General features: G+C 42.9%; 2 protein-coding genes across 2 annotated transcripts; both read right to left on the bottom strand.

Moving 5' to 3' along the window:
• Positions 1–342: 342 nt before the first annotated feature.
• atp6v1g1 (ATPase H+ transporting V1 subunit G1) lies at positions 343–1713 on the bottom strand. The gene is made up of 3 exons (XM_072371598.1): positions 1506–1713; positions 872–972; positions 343–788 (listed from the first exon to the last, which is right to left on the bottom strand). Exons 1-3 carry the CDS (start codon positions 1585–1587, stop codon positions 615–617), a joined length of 357 nt encoding a protein of 118 aa, XP_072227699.1. The 5' UTR covers positions 1588–1713; the 3' UTR covers positions 343–614.
• Positions 1714–3738: 2025 nt separating this feature from the next.
• Positions 3739–17423, bottom strand: epb41l4a (erythrocyte membrane protein band 4.1 like 4A). The gene is made up of 21 exons (XM_072372423.1): positions 16747–17423; positions 16555–16659; positions 16438–16483; positions 16260–16338; positions 12219–12316; positions 11995–12076; positions 11750–11837; positions 11574–11662; positions 10864–10924; positions 10476–10567; positions 10346–10390; positions 8841–8944; positions 7858–7924; positions 6055–6123; positions 5417–5470; positions 5294–5344; positions 5150–5215; positions 4937–4972; positions 4520–4588; positions 4360–4440; positions 3739–4277 (listed from the first exon to the last, which is right to left on the bottom strand). The coding sequence occupies exons 1-21, from the start codon at positions 16843–16845 to the stop codon at positions 4199–4201; spliced, it is 1560 nt and encodes a 519-aa protein (XP_072228524.1). The 5' UTR covers positions 16846–17423; the 3' UTR covers positions 3739–4198.
• Positions 17424–17673: the final 250 nt, after the last annotated feature.

Below are 17673 nucleotides of genomic sequence, written 5' to 3'. Positions count from 1 at the left end.
AGTCTTTAAAGAAGGAGAGAACAGCTGAACTCAGTCAGGTAAAACCAGAGCCAACAGATGGGAAAAGGAAGCGATGGAAATGAGGACAAAATGTCAAAATAAAGGGAAATCAGGATCTTTGTTACAGTTTAGTTCAGAAAGTTTTCTTCCAGATAACTTTTACTCTGAAGTTTTATGTCACCAATAATGAAAACATCAGTTGTGGATTTATTTGCACCGCCTCAGGTGGCTCAGACCCAGGAGGTGGGTGACCTCCGGAGGCTTTAAACGCTTCTCTGCTCCGACATCAGCTGATAAAACACTATCACAAGGCGAGAAAAGGAGGCGAGGGTGAATTTCAGCCAATCAACACTTTAATATTTCATCTTCACAAACAACAACAGGAAGTTACATGCAGCCCATCAGCAGCCAGGTGAAACATCTGGTGCCATCTGCCGTCTGATTGGTCAACAGAGGAACACTTTTATTCTGTAAGACTCAGAAGGACATTTAAGATTTACTGTGAAATATAAATACTCTGTAAACAACAACAACGACACAGCCATCTTCCGGCGGCACAGCGACCACGCCCCCATTGGCCCCGCCCCCTGGTCGGGATGATGGAGCCCCGCCTCTCAGCCGGCCACGCGGTAGTTGGCGTGAAACTCCGGCTGAATGTCGCAGACACGCCGCAGCAGCTCACCCAGCACGGCCTCCCGGTTACCGCGGTAGCTGTCCTGGATCCGACCCATCCGCTCCGCCGTGTCGCGATCTACTTCCACAGCGCTGTTACCATGGGAACCAAGAGCCTGGGGAGGGGGTCCCAGAAAAAGGGAAGTGAGCAGGTGAAGAGAAAGATGAACAGCATGACGGGAGGAAGAGGAGGACTCACGGCGGCCTCTTTGGTCTTAAATTCCTTCTCTCTCTGCAGCCGGTACTGTTCGATCTCAGCCTGGGCCTCCTCCTTCGCCTGCTTCAGACGCCGGTTCTTACCTGAAAGCAAACAGCACCTTTCTAAGCCTTCCTTTTTCATAATGAAGCCAAACAATACTAAAGGCAGCTGAAACTAGGAAGTTGTTCTTTCTTTGGTGTTTTCGGTGCCTCTGGCTGTCTTTGTATGTATTTATAACTGCTTTGGTCTGATTTTTATGTACTTCTTAAGAAGTATAAATGAATAAAAAAATGAAAACCAAAGAAACGGCACCTTTAGGAAAAGGTGCCTGTGAGCCGATGGGCAGACAGAACCGCCTCGCAGCTCAGCCCAAGTTCGGTTCGTTTCTCGGTTCCGTGAATAACGAAGCAGCAGCACAGAATCTCTAAATCCACCCATTTCTAGACGGAGTTCGGTTGCTGCCAGACAGCTTACCGCCTCCGCCCTGTCTGCTCGTTCACCCCGGACTCTACCACCTCCAGCGGCTCTCCGCCACCGTCTCAGCTGCTCCATCGGGTCCCGGACAGGCCATGACCGGGAGTTTAACGGCCATTTAACGGGCCGAGGCGGCTTGAAGGCCGCCTGTCATACTCACGTTTGCGGGCTTCGGCCACCTTCTCTGCGGCTCTCTTCTCGGCCTGCAGCAGCTGCTGGATGCCCTGGGACTGACTGGCCATGCCGGGGAGAGAAGCTGCGGACACACGGGACCTGGAACCGGGGCAAGAACCGGAGAATCACAACGAAGGTCGACGAAGGATTGCCGAGTTCCTCTGCAGGCAGCTGACGTCGCGTCACGATGCAGACTGTCACGTGATTGTGTCACATGAACTTTTTTTCCCTCATCTTTATTGACAAAGAACGCATTAACAATGTTGTTTTTGACAAGCGAACAAAAACAGAGAATAAAGTCTTTATTTCACATCTGTGAGTTTTTATTTGCATGTATTCGTTTTACATAAAGTGTTTATTAACTGGGTCAGGGACAGCTGAGCCTCAGAATATTAACACCTTCAGTTGACCAGCGTCAGGTGTCTTCGTTCCCGCTTCAGAACCCTCTTCCTGACCCGTTTTGGCTCTGTTCATGAGCCGCTTTCTGCCTCTGACTGGGACATTTCAGCCTTGATGTTTTGTTCTCTCCCAGCCAAACACCTGCCCGTGGTGTCTGATATCTGATTAGTGACATCTTCAGAAGGTGAGACTCCACCTGGTGACACAGGGAGGTCCGCGCAAGATGGCGGACCATGCAGTCCTAGGAATTCGTGGCCGAGTCGGAGTTTTCAATTGTCACTCCTCCTTACTGTGTATTATGGGATTATCTTAAGCCAGAAACTTTTGCAATATTAACACATTTATCCCTGATTATTCCAGCAAAGAGGTGCTTTGCTTACTCTGCGTTTTATGTTAGCCTGTTAGCGCAGCAGCATGCTAACAGCTCTACATACTACTAACATACTACTCAATTCAATTCAGTTTGATTTATTTAGCGCCAGATTACAACAAATATCATCTCAAGGAACTTAAATAATATCGTCCAATTCAAGCCAATTGGAATTCAATTCATTGTAATCAAAATCCAATGAAATCCAATTAATTAATAATTTAAAATAATCCAATTAATTCATATGGAGCCAATTCAAAAATAATATCCGAGCTAAGGAAACCAACAGATTGCACCGAAACTTGTCTTCAGTCCAATCTCCCGTCCTGAGCCTGAGGCGACTGGCGCCATCTTCCAGGAGGCACAAACATTATTATTCTATATTCTATACCCGCTTAATCCGTCGGTCGGCTCTTTATTAAATGTATGTTGGAATAAGGCTTTAGTTGATAAATGTTTTTTCAGAAACTGGGAACTTTTTAACTTTGAGGTAACAAAGTAGTTCAGAGACTTTGGAACCTCATTATCAAAATCTAGAAAAACTGGAGAAACGTGATTTCCAGAATAAGGAAACTTACTCAAATTTCACTTGAACAGTTATCAGAAAATGACTATTTCAAAATAAGTTAAATGACAGAATGAAAGCAGAGGAAGCGGGTTGGAGGAATGCAACAGAATATTTCTTTGAACCAGAAGGAGCGTGTGGTAAAAGCAGCTCTATTCAGAAACATTAACGACATTATTACTGATGAGCCAAAAACCTGCTCCAGATCACATTATCGATGAAACACATGGTGGCTTCATGAGACATAGCTGATAACGTCAGGCTTGTGCTAGAGCTTATTGATTATGCTGATCTTTGCAATGATAACAGCTTAATTTTGTTGGTAGACTTTCGGAAACTTTGGATACTCCTGTGAACCAAAGCAGAGGCATTTCACGTCTGACCTAAACTGTCCGGGTCGATAAGATGCTATTTAAAATTTTATGGAGAAATGGGATTCATTATAATAGGAAGTCAGTTCTGAGGAATATGGAGGTTTGAGTTTTCTTGATTTTCCAACCCTAAATAATACTTTCAAAATAAATTGGATAAAATTATTTCTTAGAAACACATCTTCAACCTGGAATTTTATCCCAAATTTCTTATTCTCAAAACTTGGTGGCCTTAAATTTATTTTACTTTGCAACTCTAACATTAATAAAATCCCTTTAAAGCTGTCTAATCTCCACAAACAACTGATTCTTTCTTGGACTTTAATCTTTAGGCACAATTTCTCACCTCACAGATACTACATCTGGAATAATAGAGATATACGAACAGAAATCTTTGTTTCTGGAAAACTGGTTTGAACATGGAACAGTCGAGCAGCTTTTCTTACTCTGAACTCCTGAATAAGTACAGTATTTACCACCAAAGGAATACTATTCCGTCTGGTGTCATGCTTCTGAAACGCTCCGTTACATCTGAACGGACTTTACTGAAATTAGACCCTGCTGTCACTAGAGTCGGTCAAATCTGTTACTAAAAAGAGTAACAGCTGTAAGATACGTGCTTTATTTCAAAAGGACATAATTCTGTTCCAAATGTGGAGCTTCACTCCAGACTTGAACTGTGCATTTATTTCTCTGAATATATTATCTGATTACATGTGAAAATGTACTGTTTGGGTTCCTCTCCTATCCTGCGAACAACAAACATCAATATTATATCATCAACCTGCTAAATTCCATGTAGTAAAATCCAAATTCTGTACTCATAAACCATCTTTTTAAATTTTGAGAAGGAACTCAGACAGAACACTCCCAGTGTCCATCAGAGGCATCAGACTTTAAACAAATCACTCCATATTTCATATTCTTCTTCATGGACTCTGGTTTCCACCTGCTGTCTGCCAGAATAAGTTGCCTCAGGGGTTTGTGGGTAAAGGACCAGAAACGTCAGCTGCTGTGGTAACAGGAAGAGGCGGAACCATCTCCACCATCCAACTGCAACACAAACATTAATATAAATGAAAAATGCTCCTAATCAGATGGTATGTTCCTGATGACATCACGGATTTACACCTACTGCGGATTAGAAGCCGACGCCCACCGCTGATATCGTCGACCTCTCGGAGACCGACGCATTCTGATTGGCTCCTTCGAAACTCTGCAGCACAAGAAAAGAGTCTAATCCCTCCCTTTCTTCTTTCTTTGTTTTCTCCGTCCTTCCTTTCCTTTTCCCTTACCTCACTTCCTTATAAGGTATTTCCTCTGTCTGTCGATCAATCAGGGAATCGGGCTCCACCAGCTGCTTCCTGTCAACATTCAACACGTTTTAGTTCTGAGTTCTACGGTGGCCCTGAGGGTCAAAACAAAAACATTTCAGAAAGAGAGCATTTGCGAATTATATCATATATGTCCTTTGTTAAAATACTCTCTCATGAATTCAAGCTCCTTTTCTATACTTAAACTGGGTTTAAAATTCCCACAAGGACGCTGCTGAGAGTAACAGGAAATGACATGTCCCCAGACTTCGGTTCGTCCAATCGCAAACAAGAAGTGTTGTCCCCATGGTCCCTGCCCTTAATCTGAAATGTTGTTGTGTTTTGACCCTCAGGGCCACCGTAGAGTTCTCTGTGCTGTACTGTGAGTGTGAGACATACTCGATGTGTTTCCATATTTGGTCGTCTGGGCTGCATCTACAAAGAAACACAGTTAGCATTAGCATTAGCCACAGCAGAGCTAACATTAGCAGGTTTCCTTTGACTTACGACCGATTCCGATGGCAGGGGCTGCAGTCAGGACCCTGGTTACCATAGCAACCTCTGATTGTAAATAGGAAGTAGATGAAACCAGAAATGTGTTATTTATATTACCGACTGTGACGCCTCGCTGCCCTCTCTGATTCACCGCTGCTGTAGGCGTTGCCATGGGAACGAGACCTGCAGGTCACAAGGGGAATGTTGTCTTTATTAATGGCAGATTTCTGGTTACTGTTTCAGATAAAGTCCAATTCTAACCTCCTCCTCTGCTGTCTGATTGGTCGATCTCCATCCAGACTTCTGCTCCGCCTGAAACACCAACAGGAAACTCATCACTCTTCTTTCATTGTATATTTGTTTGTTTATTTGTTGTGTGCTGACCTCTGTGGTCCTTCTTCTTTAATGTGGCGAGGAAACTTTGGGTTGAACAAGCCGCTGGAAGCAGATTACACAGGGGCAGTAATCAGATTACACAGGGGCAGTAATCATATTACACAGGGGCAGTATTCAGATTACACAGGGGCAGTAATCAGATTACACAGGGCAGTAATCAGATTACACAGGGACAGTAATCAGATTACACTGGGACAGTATTCAGATTACACTGGGGCAGTAATCAGATTACACAGGGGCAGTAATCAGATTACACAGGGGCAGTAATCAGATTACACAGGGACAGTAATCAGATTACACAGGGGCAGTAATCAGATTACACAGGGGCAGTATTCAGATTACACAGGGGCAGTAATCAGATTACACTGGGCAGTAATCAGATTACACAGGGCAGTAATCAGATTACACAGGGGCAGTAATCAGATTACACAGGGGCACTTTTCAGATTACACTGGGGCAGTAATCAGATTACACAGGGACAGTATTCAGATTACACTGAGGCAGTATTCAGATTACACAGGAAGAGTAATCAGATTACACTGGGGCAGTATTCAGATTACACTGGGGCAGTAATCAGATTACACTGGGGCATCTCTATAATATTAAAAATGTTTCTGCTCTTTTACCTCACAGAGCTGTGGGTTTCCCATGGTGCACTGGGCTTGACCAGGTCCACATGAGTTGCACCCTCTGACCTGCAGGTAGAAGAAAAGCAGCATCACATGACATCATCACAAGACATCATCACATGACATCATCACAAGACATCATCACATGACATCATCACAAGACATCATCACATGACATCATCACAAGACATCATCACATGACATCATCACAAGACATCACATGACATCATCACATGACATCATCACATGACATCATCACAAGACATCATCACATGACATCATCACATGACATCACAAGACATCATCACATGACATCATCACAAGACATCATCACATGACATCATCACAAGACATCATCACATGACATCATCACAAGACATCATCACATGACATCATCACATGACATCATCACAAGACATCATCACATGACATCATCACAAGACATCATCACATGACATCATCACATGACATCATCACAAGACATCATCACATGACATCATCACAAGACATCATCACAAGACATCATCACATGACATCATCACATGACATCATCACAAGACATCATCACATGACATCACAAGACATCATCACATGACATCACAAGACATCATCACAAGACATCATCACATGACATCATCACAAGACATCATCACATGACATCATCACAAGACATCATCACATGACATCATCACAAGACATCATCACATGACATCATCACATGACATCATCACATGACATCATCACAAGACATCATCACATGACATCATCACATGACATCATCACAAGACATCATCACATGACATCATCACATGACATCATCACATGACATCACAAGACATCATCACATGACATCATCACAAGACATCATCACATGACATCATCACAAGACATCATCACATGACATCATCACAAGACATCACATGACATCATCACATGACATCATCACATGACATCATCACAAGACATCATCACATGACATCATCACATGACATCATCACAAGACATCATCACATGACATCATCACAAGACATCACATGACATCATCACATGACATCACAAGACATCATCACATGACATCATCACAAGACATCATCACATGACATCATCACATGACATCACAAGACATCATCACATGACATCATCACAAGACATCATCACATGACATCATCACATGACATCATCACAAGACATCACAAGACATCATCACATGACATCATCACAAGACATCATCACATGACATCATCACATGACATCACAAGACATCATCACATGACATCATCACAAGACATCATCACATGACATCATCACAAGACATCACATGACATCATCACATGACATCATCACAAGACATCATCACATGACATCATCACAAGACATCATCACATGACATCATCACATGACATCACAAGACATCATCACATGACATCATCACAAGACATCATCACATGACATCATCACATGACATCATCACAAGACATCACAAGACATCATCACATGACATCATCACAAGACATCATCACATGACATCATCACATGACATCACAAGACATCATCACATGACATCATCACAAGACATCATCACAAGACATCATCACAAGACATCATCACATGACATCACAAGACATCATCACATGACATCACAAGACATCATCACATGACATCACAAGACATCATCACAAGACATCATCACATGACATCATCACAAGACATCATCACATGACATCATCACATGACATCATCACAAGACATCATCACATGACATCATCACAAGACATCATCACACGACATCGTCACACTGACCTCTGAACAGCAGGAGGCGCCGTCTGCTTCATGATGGGTTCACTACGGATGCTCGTTGTGTGATTGGCTGATAGAGGTGAGAAGGGGCGGAGTCAGTAACACGTTTACAAGGAAAAGGTTTTAGCCAAACAAAGAATGAGTCAGAGTCATAATTAAATCAATTATTAATAATACAAGTGAAAAAATGAGATTGTAGTTGATGTGGCTAAATAAAAAGATTATATCTTAATTTCTGTTTGATACCAAGTCTTAATTTTTCATATTTTTCTTTTTAATCTGTCATCCAACAAAAAACTTTAATTATTAAAAAAGTTTTATTCATTTATCCATTGCATGTATTTCCAATAAGAAGCTAAATCTGGCTCCTTGTGTCCCACAGGTTACGTTTCCTCAGGGTTTTAATTGATGTTACACAAAACAAAACTAAACAGCCTTCTGTAGGAGAATCTCTTGTATCTAATCTTTCCTGCATCCTTTGCCACGTGATCACCTGCCGACAATTTCCAGCTCCAGGCTGATCCTCACTGCTCTGCTAATACCTGTTTAAACTGTTTTAAACAGTTTATACTGTTTAACCTGATTAAACTGTTTTAAACTGTTTAAACTGTTTTAAACTGTTTTAAACTGTTTTAAACTGTTTAAACTGTTTTAAACTGTTTAACCTGTTTAAACTGTTTATACTGTTTAACCTGTTTAAACTGTTTATACTGTTTAACCTGTTTAAACTGTTTATACTGTTTAACCTGTTTAAACTGTTTTAAACTGTTTAAACTGTTTTAAACTGTTTTAAACTGTTTAAACTGTTTTAAACTGTTTAACCTGTTTAAACTGTTTATACTGTTTAACCTGTTTAAACTGTTTATACTGTTTAACCTGTTTAAACTGTTTTAAACTGTTTAAACTGTTTTAAACTGTTTAACCTGTTTAAACTGTTTATACTGTTTAACCTGATTTACTAAAATCAATAATAAAATGGTACAAACCGTGCTGCTGAGGGTTCACACACACATCTGTTGGAGTTTGGTTGTTGACGGGTTTGGTTCCCAGAATGCCGGCATTCAGCCGCAGAGAGGAAGCAGGAGTAACACTGCAGGGCAGAGAGAGAGCAAACATATGGACTGATTAAATGTTACAGACTGATTAAATGTTACTGTTCTTTATGTTACAGACTGATTAAATGTTTCTGTTCTTCATGTTACAGACTGATTAAATGTTTCTGTTCTTCATGTTACAGACTGATTAAATGTTTCTGTTCTTCATGTTACAGACTGATTAAATGTTTCTGTTCTTCATGTTACAGACTGATTAAATGTTACTGTTCTTCATGTTACAGACTGATTAAATGTTACTGTTCTTCATGTTACAGACTGATTAAATGTTTCTGTTCTTCATGTTACAGACTGATTAAATGTTTCTGTTCTTCATGTTACAGACTGATTAAATGTTTCTGTTCTTCATGTTACAGACTGATTAAATGTTACTGTTCTTCATGTTACAGACTGATTAAATGTTACTGTTCTTCATGTTACAGACTGATTAAATGTTACTGTTCTTCATGTTACAGACTGATTAAATGTTTCTGTTCTTCATGTTACAGACTGATTAAATGTTTCTGTTCTTCATGTTACAGACTGATTAAATGTTTCTGTTCTTTATGTTACAGACTGATTAAATGTTTCTGTTCTTCATGTTACAGACTGATTAAATGTTACTGTTCTTCATGTTACAGACTGATTAAATGTTTCTGTTCTTTATGTTACAGACTGATTAAATGTTTCTGTTCTTCATGTTACAGACTGATTAAATGTTACTGTTCTTCATGTTACAGACTGATTAAATGTTTCTGTTCTTTATGTTACAGACTGATTAAATGTTTCTGTTCTTTATGTTACAGACTGATTAAATGTTTCTGTTCTTCATGTTACAGACTGATTAAATGTTTCTGTTCTTTATGTTACAGACTGATTAAATGTTACAGACTGATTAAATGTCACTGTTCTTCATGTTACAGACTGATTAAATGTTTCTGTTCTTCATGTTACAGACTGATTAAATGTTACAGACTGATTAAATGTTTCTGTTCTTCATGTTACAGACTGATTAAATGTTACTGTTCTTCATGTTACAGACTGATTAAATGTTTCTGTTCTTTATGTTACAGACTGATTAAATGTTACTGTTCTTCATGTTACAGACTGATTAAATGTTACTGTTCTTCATGTTACAGACTGATTAAATGTTACAGACTGATTAAATGTTTCTGTTCTTTATGTTACAGACTGATTAAATGTTACTGTTCTTCATGTTACAGACTGATTAAATGTTACAGACTGATTAAATGTTTCTGTTCTTTATGTTACAGACTGATTAAATGTTTCTGTTCTTTATGTTACAGACTGATTAAATGTTACTGTTCTTCACCAGATACCAGTGAAGAACTAAATAAACTCAGCGGACAAAAAGAAGAACGATATCCAGCTTTGTTTACCTGCTCTTTCTCAGTTTGTGAGTTAAGGAGTTCGACTCCGACATCCTGAAAACAAAAAGCATGTTTTATATGTTCCCACTGCTATCTCGGCTGATGTGCACATGCACATGCACATGCACATGCACGTCACCTGAAGAAGGCGTGGTGTTCAACACAACACCTCCACAGACGTTTACAGTGACATCGATCTGACGTCTGAAAGAAGAACGATGTCTCTGAGCCCTAAAACACACATCGTCATTGTTAGCTGTAGCTTTAGCTGTATCTTTAGCTGTAGCTGTAGCTTTAGCTGTAGCTTTAGCTGTATCTTTAGCTGTAGCTGTAGCTGTATCTTTAGCTTTAGCTGTAGCTGTAGCTGTATCTTTAGCTGTAGCTGTAGCTGTAGCTTTAGCTGTATCTTTAGCTGTAGCTGTAGCTGTAGCTTTAGCTTTAGCTGTAGCTGTAGCTGTAGCTGTAGCTGTAGCTGTAGCTGTAGCTTTAGCTTTAGCTGTAGCTGCAGCCAGCCAGTAACAGCTTACCCTTCTGCAGACTCTGATTTCAAACATCTCGTCTTTGAAGTGGAGCTTTGTGATTCTCTGCCTGTGGAACACAGGTATGGGTTAGTACCTGATGGGAAACACCTGCTGACTCAGATAATGGCTCGACAGTATGACTCTTTCATTAAAGTTTGTGATTGTTTCATTTTAAAGGTTTATGTCTTCAGTTTGTGGAGTGATTTTAAAGTGAAGATGGAGCTGATAGATGAGGCCTGATTCATCTCATTTTCATTTTATATGCCCACAATGACATGGAAATGTCTTTCTTTAGGATATAAATAGCATGACCCCTGAATGTTCCCTGAAAGTATTGACCAATAGTTGAGTGGAAGTATGATCTATGGAGTAGGTTATGATTATTGATACAAATAGATTGATCATCTAAATGAGAATAATCAAATTTACTCTGATGTCACAAACATGAAGTGTTTCTATTGATCGTCATCCAGATGAGACGATATCTGAACCAATCAGCTGTTATTCTGCTGTCCAACAGCCACTTATTGAACTTTGATAGTAAGCTCCATCATGCAGGTGCTGGATCAGTACTGTTCGATGTCATCATATTATCACCTGCGACTGCACATTCTCAGGATCTAATCAACACAAATCTAATCGGCTGTATTGACCAGTTCAGACTCTTCCTGGTTACACTTAAACATCTCTGAAGGACAGAGAGGACTCGCTCCTACCAGAAATACTTTCCCACCAGCACTTTGTTCTTGAAGATGACCACGCCCACTGGATTTGGACCCAGGAAGTACTCGGTTTGGTTCTCCCCCTGCAGGGAACCAATGCTGGATCAGTACTGAAGATGAGCCCTGTGTGACATGTGAGGTGTGTTTTTATTGGTGGTTGGTGAACTTACGTAGGCAGCGAACAGAGAGACTCCGTACATTTGCAGAGAGCTGCAGAGAGACAGGAAGAGGCTCTGAGCCTCAGGGCGAGAGAACCCGCTGGGAACAAAGAGGAACCAATCAATCAGCTGATTGACAACAGGTGTAACTGATCAGCTGACTGAACATTAGCTGCCATGTTTGTTTAGGTTCTGCTTAGTTTCATGATTAAACTTCTCAGTCCTGGATGATTGGTTATGTGTAACTTCCTGTTTACCTCAGTGTTCTGTGGATGAGTGAAGCTTCCTGTTTGTTTTCAGAGTCTGACGTCTCGTCCTCACTGAAGTCGCCTCGCTCCGCTGAAACAAACACATGCATAAACAGTTAGTTTCTGTTGGGATGCTATTGATCAGCTGCTTATTATCGATTCTTCTGTGAACACACTGAGCAGATTTATTGATCCGTGTTGGTTTACAGCAGCATAATGTTTGTGTTTTTCACCCTGCAGCATCAGAGCGGACAGACGAGCCCAAAGGTGGGAGGGGCACGGCAAAACACCTCGATGGACGTCCTGACGGACCTGCAGGTAAAACTGACACCTGATGCAGCAAACACAATTACACACAGTATAAGTTATAGTTGGTACCAGTCAGTAAAACTCTGCAGTGGTCCTGTGGGACATGAACAAAGGACACATGTTTGTCTGAATAATGTCACTTTGACAGACTGATGAAGTCATGAACGGGACCTTTCTGTCTGTAGATAAATGTTTCTCATGAACGTGTGCAGGGTAACGTGTTAGAATATAAAGGATTTACAAATAGTGTTCTCACTATCTAAATAAACCTTAATTATCTTGTATATATGGGCACCACCTTCAAAAGATGCAGATTGATCTAAAGGAGGAGCTGCGGAGAGATCTAAACTAGGAGCTGCGGGGTATCTAAAGCAGGAGCTGCGGGGTATCTAAAGTAGGAGCTGCGGGGTATCTAAAGTAGGAGCTGCGGGGCATCTAAAGTAGGAGCTGCGGGGCATCTAAAGTAGGAGCTGCGGGGGATCTAAAGCAGGAGCTGCGGGGCATCTAAAGTAGGAGCTGCGGGGTATCTAAAGTAGGAGCTGCGGGGGATCTAAAGTAGGAGCTGCGGGGCATCTAAAGTAGGAGCTGCGGGGTATCTAAAGTAGGAGCTGCGGGGCATCTAAAGTAGGAGCTGCAGGGGTATCTAAAGTAGGAGCTGCGGGGCATCTAAAGTAGGAGCTGCGGGGGTATCTAAAGTAGGAGCTGCGGGGGATCTAAAGGAGGAGCTGCGGGGCTATCTAAAGTAGGAGCTGCGGGGGTATCTAAAGTAGGAGCTGCGGGGGTATCTAAAGTAGGAGCTGCGGGGCATCTAAAGTAGGAGCTGCGGGGTATCTAAAGTAGGAGCTGCGGGGGATCTAAAGGAGGAGCTGCGGGGCATCTAAAGTAGGAGCTGCGGGGTATCTAAAGTAGGAGCTGCGGGGGATCTAAAGGAGGAGCTGCGGGGCTATCTAAAGTAGGAGCTGCGGGGGTATCTAAAGTAGGAGCTGCGGGGGTATCTAAAGTAGGAGCTGCGGGGCATCTAAAGTAGGAGCTGCAGGGGTATCTAAAGTAGGAGCTGCGGGGTATCTAAAGTAGGAGCTGCAGGGGTATCTAAAGTAGGAGCTGCGGGGGTATCTAAAGTAGGAGCTGCGGGGTATCTAAAGTAGGAGCTGCGGGGTATTGAAAGTAGGAGCTGCGGGGCATCTAAAGTAGGAGCTGCGGGGGTATCTAAAGTAGGAGCTGCGGGGTATCTAAAGTAGGAGCTGCGGGGTATTGAAAGTAGGAGCTGCAGGGGTATCTAAAGTAGGAGCTGCGGGGCATCTAAAGTAGGAGCTGCGGGGTATCTAAAGTAGGAGCTGCAGGGGTATCTAAAGTAGGAGCTGCGGGGGTGTCTAAAGTAGGAGCTGCGGGGGTATCTAAAGTAGGAGCTGCGGGGTATCTAAAGTAGGAGCTGCGGGGTATTGAAAGTAGGAGCTGCAGGGGTATCTAAAGTAGGAGCTGCGGGGCATCTAAAGTAGGAGCTGCGGGGTATCTAAAGTAGGAGCTGCAGGGGTATCTAAAGTAGGAGCTGCGGGGGTATCTAAAGTAGGAGCTGCGGGGTATCTAAAGTAGGAGCTGCGGGGTATTGAAAGTAGGAGCTGCAGGGGTATCTAAAGGAGGAGCTGCGGGGCATCTAAAGTAGGAGCTGCGGGGTATCTAAAGTAGGAGCTGCGGGGTATCTAAAGTAGGAGCTGCGGGGCATCTAAAGTAGGAGCTGTAGGGGTATCTAAAGTAGGAGCTGCGGGGTATCTAAAGTAGGAGCTGCGGGGGTATCTAAAGTAGGAGCTGCGGGGTATTGAAAGTAGGAGCTGCAGGGGTATCTAAAGTAGGAGCTGCGGGGCATCTAAAGTAGGAGCTGCGGGGTATCTAAAGTAGGAGCTGCAGGGGTATCTAAAGTAGGAGCTGCGGGGGTATCTAAAGTAGGAGCTGCGGGGTATCTAAAGTAGGAGCTGCGGGGTATTGAAAGTAGGAGCTGCAGGGGTATCTAAAGGAGGAGCTGCGGGGCATCTAAAGTAAGAGCTGCGGGGGTATCTAAAGTAGGAGCTGCGGGGCATCTAAAGTAGGAGCTGCAGGGGTATCTAAAGTAGGAGCTGCGGGGTATCTAAAGTAGGAGCTGCGGGGGTATCTAAAGTAGGAGCTGCGGGGTATCTAAAGTAGGAGCTGTGGGGTATCTAAAGTAGGAGCTGCGGGGCATCTAAAGTAGGAGCTGCGGGGTATCTAAAGTAGGAGCTGCGGGGGTATCTAAAGTAGGAGCTGCGGGGTATCTAAAGTAGGAGCTGCGGGGTATCTAAAGTAGGAGCTGCGGGGTATCTAAAGTAGGAGCTGCGGGGTATCTAAAGTAGGAGCTGCGGGGTATCTAAAGTAGGAGCTGCGGAGTATCTAAAGTAGGAGCTGCGGGGTATCTAAAGTAGGAGCTGCGGGGTATCTAAAGTAGGAGTATCTAATACACATATTTTCTGGATACATACAGATGGGAATCCAGTTTTGGGGATTTTTCCAGATCCGTTGCTGCCCATATATGGGTTAGGGTTAGATGCAGATTTCCTGTTGTCTGTATATTTGACGGTTAGGGTTAGGGTTAGATGCAGATTTCCCGTTGTCTGTATATTTGACGGTTAGGGTTAGGGTTAGATGCAGATTTCCCGTTGTCTGTATATTTGACGGTTAGGGTTAGGGTTAGATGCAGATTTCCCGTTGTCTGTATATTTGACGGTTAGGGTTAGGGTTAGAGATGTTAATTGACAGATACGGGCATCACCACATCGGACAGTACTGTATCTTTATGATTTTAGTGCAGTGATATAACCAGACTCAGGTGCTGACTGGGACCAATGGCTGCCCTGTCTGCTGTTTGCATACCGTGAGGTTCCACATCAGTCTACTGGTTTTTCACCATTTGAGTTGTTGTACGGTCGCCAAGTGAAGGGACCTCTTGATCTTTTGAAGGACCACTTGGAGGATCCTAAGCCAGATGGACAGAATGTCGTCGCATATGTGATGAGGGAGCGGTTGGAGGAGATGGCAGAATTTGCTCAGGACAACATGAGAGCAGCCCAGAAACATCAAAAGACCTGGTATGATCAGAAGGCCATAGACAGAGTCCTCATGTCACGTGAACTTATTAAAAGTCTGTCCATCAGCAACGGTTTGTTAATGTGAGCAAAGACGAGGAGGTAACTGAGAGATTCCTGAAAAGGAACAAGAGGGCAGATCTTACTTTGGTTGGCACTTAACCAGTTAGTCTGTGTTGAACACACCAGGTTGATGGCGGCCGTTCCAAGTGGATTTCCCTCAGTTCCGCCGTCTCAGAGCCTTTCTTGGTTGGGGAGGACTTTCCGTGGGCTTTCAAGTTTCCTGGGAAGGTTGTTCTTCTCCACCGGGGTTCTCGTTGCCTGGTATCGAGGCTTCACCATCAAGAATGAACAAATGTCCACCTGAGATGTTGGGCTTGGTTTGTTTGGTCCAATAACCAACTCTGAGGTGAACTTAAATTCACAAAAGTATTAACAAAATGTTGACAAGCTTACGCCGGCTTCCTCTGTAAGAAAAACTAACTGCGATAACATCTGCAGCAGCGGCTGGCAGCCATCTGAGATGTCTGAGTTTGAAGTCACCGACAGATTTACTTTGTTCTGGTGATTATCCAATCATCTTCTAAAAGGGTTTCTGTTAGTTCAACTCAGTAAGCATCAAGGCGTTAATGCTTAACATAATTTATGGGCAGGTCTGGTGGGAGAGATTCTCCTCAAGACAAAGGTTAGATGATATCCGTCTCTTCCTTGGTGTGGAAATCTGCGTCTTTGCACAAACATTACCCTACAGGGTTGCTGCTGGGCCTCCCAAAGGTTAAGTTTCACATCAAACTTGAGTCCACTACAAATACCTGAAACATTAAAGCCTTCATCACATGACAAGCTCAAACTGATTTATGCTCAGAGGGACGGTACCGTGTTGCTTCTTCCTTCAGTTTCGATGGATCTTCGGCATAGAATTTGACTCCAAAGTAGAAAATGTACGGTGGCCCAACTGGGACAAAAAGAAATGACAAATTACGGAAAGTTTTCTTTTGAAGACTGAAGGTTTTAGAGGAATAAACAGAAGAAACAGAAGAGCGGTGGGACTTACCAAGTTCTTGATGCTGCGACAGAGTTCTGGACGGATCCAACCAGTGCTGAAACAAACACAGATACACCTGAGCTCATGGCACACCTCAGCCTTTTGTTGTCTTGTTGTTTTTCTCACCGTCTGCTGTTTGCGATCACAGAATCTCAAACCAAAGAACTCAACCTCCATCACATTCATGTGAGAAAACACCAGCTGCAAGATGGCCGCCGCCTTCGATGACCTCTGGGACCAGAAGGAGTTCTTTGATTAAGTCTGGCTTTCTGACGCTCAGCGACGACAAAAGAGACAAAAGAGGAAATCATCTCCCACCTTGATGCCCTGCTCGGAGGTTAGTGCTATTTTCCTCCCATCCAATAGGAGAACTTCACCATAAAACTCCTCCCGGTTTCCACGGAAACACATCATCATCACTGCGGACGAAACACCTGAAATATCAGCCAATCTGAGTGTCAGCTGAGGATGATCAATAGGCTGAAAATGTGTCTGTCCAAATGTGAAGGATTGTAAAAAAACAACAGGATCATGTTTGCAGAGAGAAAGGCTACAGGAAAAGTTTCCTATCAATTATTCCCTTGACTACTCAAGTAATAGGACTGTTCTCTTTTAGCTTCCTTCTGTTCTCTGTTAGCTTCCTTCTGTTCTCTGTTAGCTTCCTTCTGTTCTCTGCTAGCTTCCTTCTGTTCTCTGCTAGCTCCCTTCTGTTCTCTGTTAGCTCCCTTCTGTTCTCTGTTAGCTTCCTTCTGTTCTCTGCTAGCTTCCTTCTGTTCTCTGCTAGCTTCCTTCTGTTCTCTGTTAGCTTCCTTCTGTTCTCTGTTAGCTTCCTTCTGTTCTCTGCTAGCTTTCTTCTGTTCTCTGCTAGCTTCCTTCTGTTCTCTGCTAGCTTCCTTCTGTTCTCTGCTAGCTTCCTTCTGTTCTCTGCTAGCTTCCTTCTGTTCTCTCCTAGCTTCCTTCTGTTCTCTGCTAGCTTCCTTCTGTTCTCTGCTAGCTTCCTTCTGTTCTCTGCTAGCTTCCCTCTGTTCTCTCCGAGCTTCCGTCTGTTCTCTGTTAGCTTCCTTCTGTTCTCTGCTAGCTTCCTTCTGTTCTCTGTTAGCTTCCTTCTGTTCTCTGCTAGCTTCCTTCTGTTCTCTGTTAGCTTCCTTCTGTTCTCTGCTAGCTTCCTTCTGTTCTCTGTTAGCTTCCTTCTGTTCTCTGCTAGCTTCCTTCTGTTCTCTGCTAGCTTCCTGTTGTTCTCTGCTA

This window comes from Leuresthes tenuis, unplaced genomic scaffold (genome assembly GCF_036924035.1).
Source record: "Leuresthes tenuis unplaced genomic scaffold, fLeuTen1.0.hap1 SCAF_19, whole genome shotgun sequence".
Taxonomy (NCBI): Eukaryota; Metazoa; Chordata; class Actinopteri; order Atheriniformes; family Atherinopsidae; genus Leuresthes; species Leuresthes tenuis.
This window is presented reverse-complemented; position numbering and strand designations above follow the sequence as displayed.

What these genes read in the sequence shown, in the direction of transcription:
- atp6v1g1 (XM_072371598.1), bottom strand. Translation starts at nt 1,587, where the DNA reads ATGGCCAGTCAGTCCCAGGGCATCCAGCAGCTGCTGCAGGCCGAGAAG. An exon ending in GGTGGCCGAAGCCCGCAAAC is followed by an intron (nt 973 to 1,505) that starts GTGAGTATGACA and finishes GTTTGCTTTCAG; the next exon opens with GTAAGAACCGGCGTCTGAAG. An exon ending in TTAAGACCAAAGAGGCCGCC is followed by an intron (nt 789 to 871) that starts GTGAGTCCTCCT and finishes CCCCCTCCCCAG; the next exon opens with GCTCTTGGTTCCCATGGTAA.
- epb41l4a (XM_072372423.1), bottom strand. Translation starts at nt 16,845, where the DNA reads ATGATGATGTGTTTCCGTGGAAACCGGGAGGAGTTTTATGGTGAAGTT. An exon ending in CTGAAGGAAGAAGCAACACG is followed by an intron (nt 12,317 to 16,259) that starts GTACCGTCCCTC and finishes TTGCTGCATCAG; the next exon opens with GTGTCAGTTTTACCTGCAGG. An exon ending in GAACACCACGCCTTCTTCAG is followed by an intron (nt 10,391 to 10,475) that starts GTGACGTGCATG and finishes TTTTGTTTTCAG; the next exon opens with GATGTCGGAGTCGAACTCCT.